Consider the following 2,544-nt stretch of genomic DNA (forward strand, 5'->3'; position numbering starts at 1 on the left):
GTTGTGTTTGTAGCCAGAAAAGTCTTGAACTTGATCTTAAAGGGATTTTTCCAGCCTAAAATCCTGGGATTGTTGTGTTTGCAGCCATGAAAGTCTTAGACTCAAATTTAAGAGAATTTTTCCAACCTTAAAGATCCTGGGATCATTGTGTTTGTAGCCAGGAAAGTCTTAAACTTGATCTTAAAGGGATTTTTCCAGCCTAAAATCCTGGGATTGTTGTGTTTGTAGCCAGGAAAGTCTTGGACTGGATCTTAATGGGATTTTTCCAGCCTAAGATATCCTGGGATCGTTGTGTTTGTAGCCATGGCTGTGATATTTGTGTTTGCAGCCATGAAAGTCTTAAACTCGATCTTAAAGGGATTTTTCCAGCCTAAATTCCTGGGATTGTTGTGTTTGCAGCCATGAAAGTCCCCTGTTCGACTTCATCGAGAGCTGCCTGCGGAACAAGCACGAGATGGTGATTTATGAGGCTGCCTCTGCCATCATCCACCTGCCAAACTGCACTGCCAGGGAGCTGGCACCTGCTGTCTCAGGTTGGTCACTGCTCTTTGGAGCCCTGAAAACAGCTGGAATAAAGAAATTGAGAGAAAATCCAGCAGAATTCCAATCCCCACAGCCTGAATTTCCTGCTGAGCTGGGGTTAAAAAGCCATTTAACCCCAAGTTAGAGGGTTTCTGGGTGAGATCCCTTTTCCATCCAGAGGTTTTGATGAATGGAAGCAGAGGTGGCACGAGGTGATGTTTGTCTTCATCCAGCTGCAGGAATTTGGGGTGGGAGGGAATCATGGAATGGTTGGGGTTGGAAAAGACCTTCAAGCCCATCCAGTGCCACCCCCTGCCGTGGGCAGGGACATCTCCCACCATCCCAAAGCCTTCTCCAACCTGTCCTTGGACATTTCCAGGGATGGAACAACCACATTTCCTCTGGAAAATCTCTCCTCCAGCTGGAATATGCAGCTGGAATGTAGAGCCAACTGTATAAAACCCAAAAAAGTGGGATTAAAAAGTGAGATAAAACCCCAGGAGTTTATTTCTAATCTATGTGAGCCTTCTGATAAAATACAAGCTGCATCAATATTTAGCAATATGCAGTTGAATAGTTGAGATATATTAAATTTTCTATTCTTTGAAAGAAGTTTTTTGGGTTGGTTTGTTGATTTTTCTTTCTTCCCCAGTGTTGCAGCTTTTCTGCAGCTCCCCCAAACCCGTCCTGCGCTACGCAGCCGTCCGGACCCTCAATAAAGTGAGTGCTTCAAAACCTCCAAACAAAACCTTCCTTCTCAGAGATCAGTGCCTGATGATGTGTTACCTCAAGCTGTCCTTGGGATGATTTTATTTGGAATTATTCCAGTGCTGGGGAATTGGTTTTTCCATGCTAGATTTCCTGGTGGAGCAGAAATCTTCCCTGCTGTTCAGGCTGTGCTGGCTCATTTCTGGATGGCTGTAGTTTGATAATCTGTGAGCTTTCAGCTGGAATCCTGGATATTTAATATTAGAAAATCCACATGAAGGAAATATTTTGATTTCAGAGCTGCACAACACACCACCAAAAAACTCCTGACTGTCAAACCCACCAGAAAATGAATTGAAAATGAATTTTAAATGAATTTAAAATTAATTTAAAACCCTACACCCAAAATCCCTGAGCTCCCAACGCTTCCAACTCCAGGATGTTACAACTCCCACATAATTTTGGGATTGCATTCCTTGCAGGTGGCCATGAAACATCCATCTGCAGTCACAGCCTGCAACCTGGACCTGGAAAACCTGATCACAGATTCCAACAGGAGCATCGCCACGCTGGCCATCACCACGCTGCTGAAGACGGGCAGCGAGAGCAGCGTGGACAGGCTGATGAAACAGATCTCCTCCTTTGTCTCAGAAATCTCAGATGAGTTTAAGGTGTGCCTCTGCTCTTTCCAGCTGCAGGGGTTTGTTGTTTTTTTCTCCCATTTTTGGGTTTTCTCCCATTTTTTGGGGTTTTTTTTGATGGAATTTTTGTTGTTTGTTGACGCTTCAGTGGTTTCGTCTGGCGAGGTAAAAGTCAGGAGGTGCTTTCCAGCTGTAAAAATATCCTGGGTGAAAAATACATCCTTTGATTTATTGTTTTTTATTGTGATTATGATATTATCCTGAATATTATAGATAAAAATATCCTATCCTTCCTGCCACCGCTCCCAGAAAAGCGAAATATCATTTAGTGCATTTCTGCTTCCTGTGCAAATATCCTGCAAATCTCCTACTTCCTTCTGGTAGTTTTAGAGAGGAAGAAGGGTTTTAAATGTTCTTTTTTTTTGAGTTTATATCACATCAGTCTTGATGCATGGGTAGGAAGCTGTGCTAATTATAAATTTCTACCTAATTTGTAAGTTTTCTAGTGATTAAAGTGGTAATGAATCGGTTCAGGATGGTTCTGTTGTTGTGTTACGTCGTGAGGAGCAGAGCTCTGTGAAATCAGTCTGCTGAAAGTGGTCTTAAGTCTTTGTTTTTAATGAGAATAATTAGCATTAGGTGAGTTTGAAATTGTGAGGAGTTTTAATGACAA

At 42.5% G+C, this 2,544-nt stretch overlaps 1 protein-coding gene across 1 annotated transcript in view; it reads left to right on the plus strand.

The window, feature by feature from the left end:
• Positions 1–2,402, plus strand: part of LOC107205072 (coatomer subunit gamma-2-like) — a 12,110-nt gene extending 9,708 nt beyond the window's left edge. Inside the window, exons 10-12 of the mRNA XM_015629198.2 lie at positions 400–533; positions 1,175–1,242; positions 1,713–2,402. Coding sequence (XP_015484684.1) covers positions 400–533; positions 1,175–1,242; positions 1,713–2,135 — 625 coding nt within the window. The 3' untranslated portion in view covers positions 2,136–2,402. The remainder of the gene's footprint in view (positions 1–399; positions 534–1,174; positions 1,243–1,712) is intronic.
• The last annotated feature ends 142 nt before the right edge of the window (positions 2,403–2,544 follow it).

The sequence above is a fragment of the Parus major genome, chromosome 1A (assembly GCF_001522545.3).
Source record: "Parus major isolate Abel chromosome 1A, Parus_major1.1, whole genome shotgun sequence".
Taxonomy (NCBI): Eukaryota; Metazoa; Chordata; class Aves; order Passeriformes; family Paridae; genus Parus; species Parus major.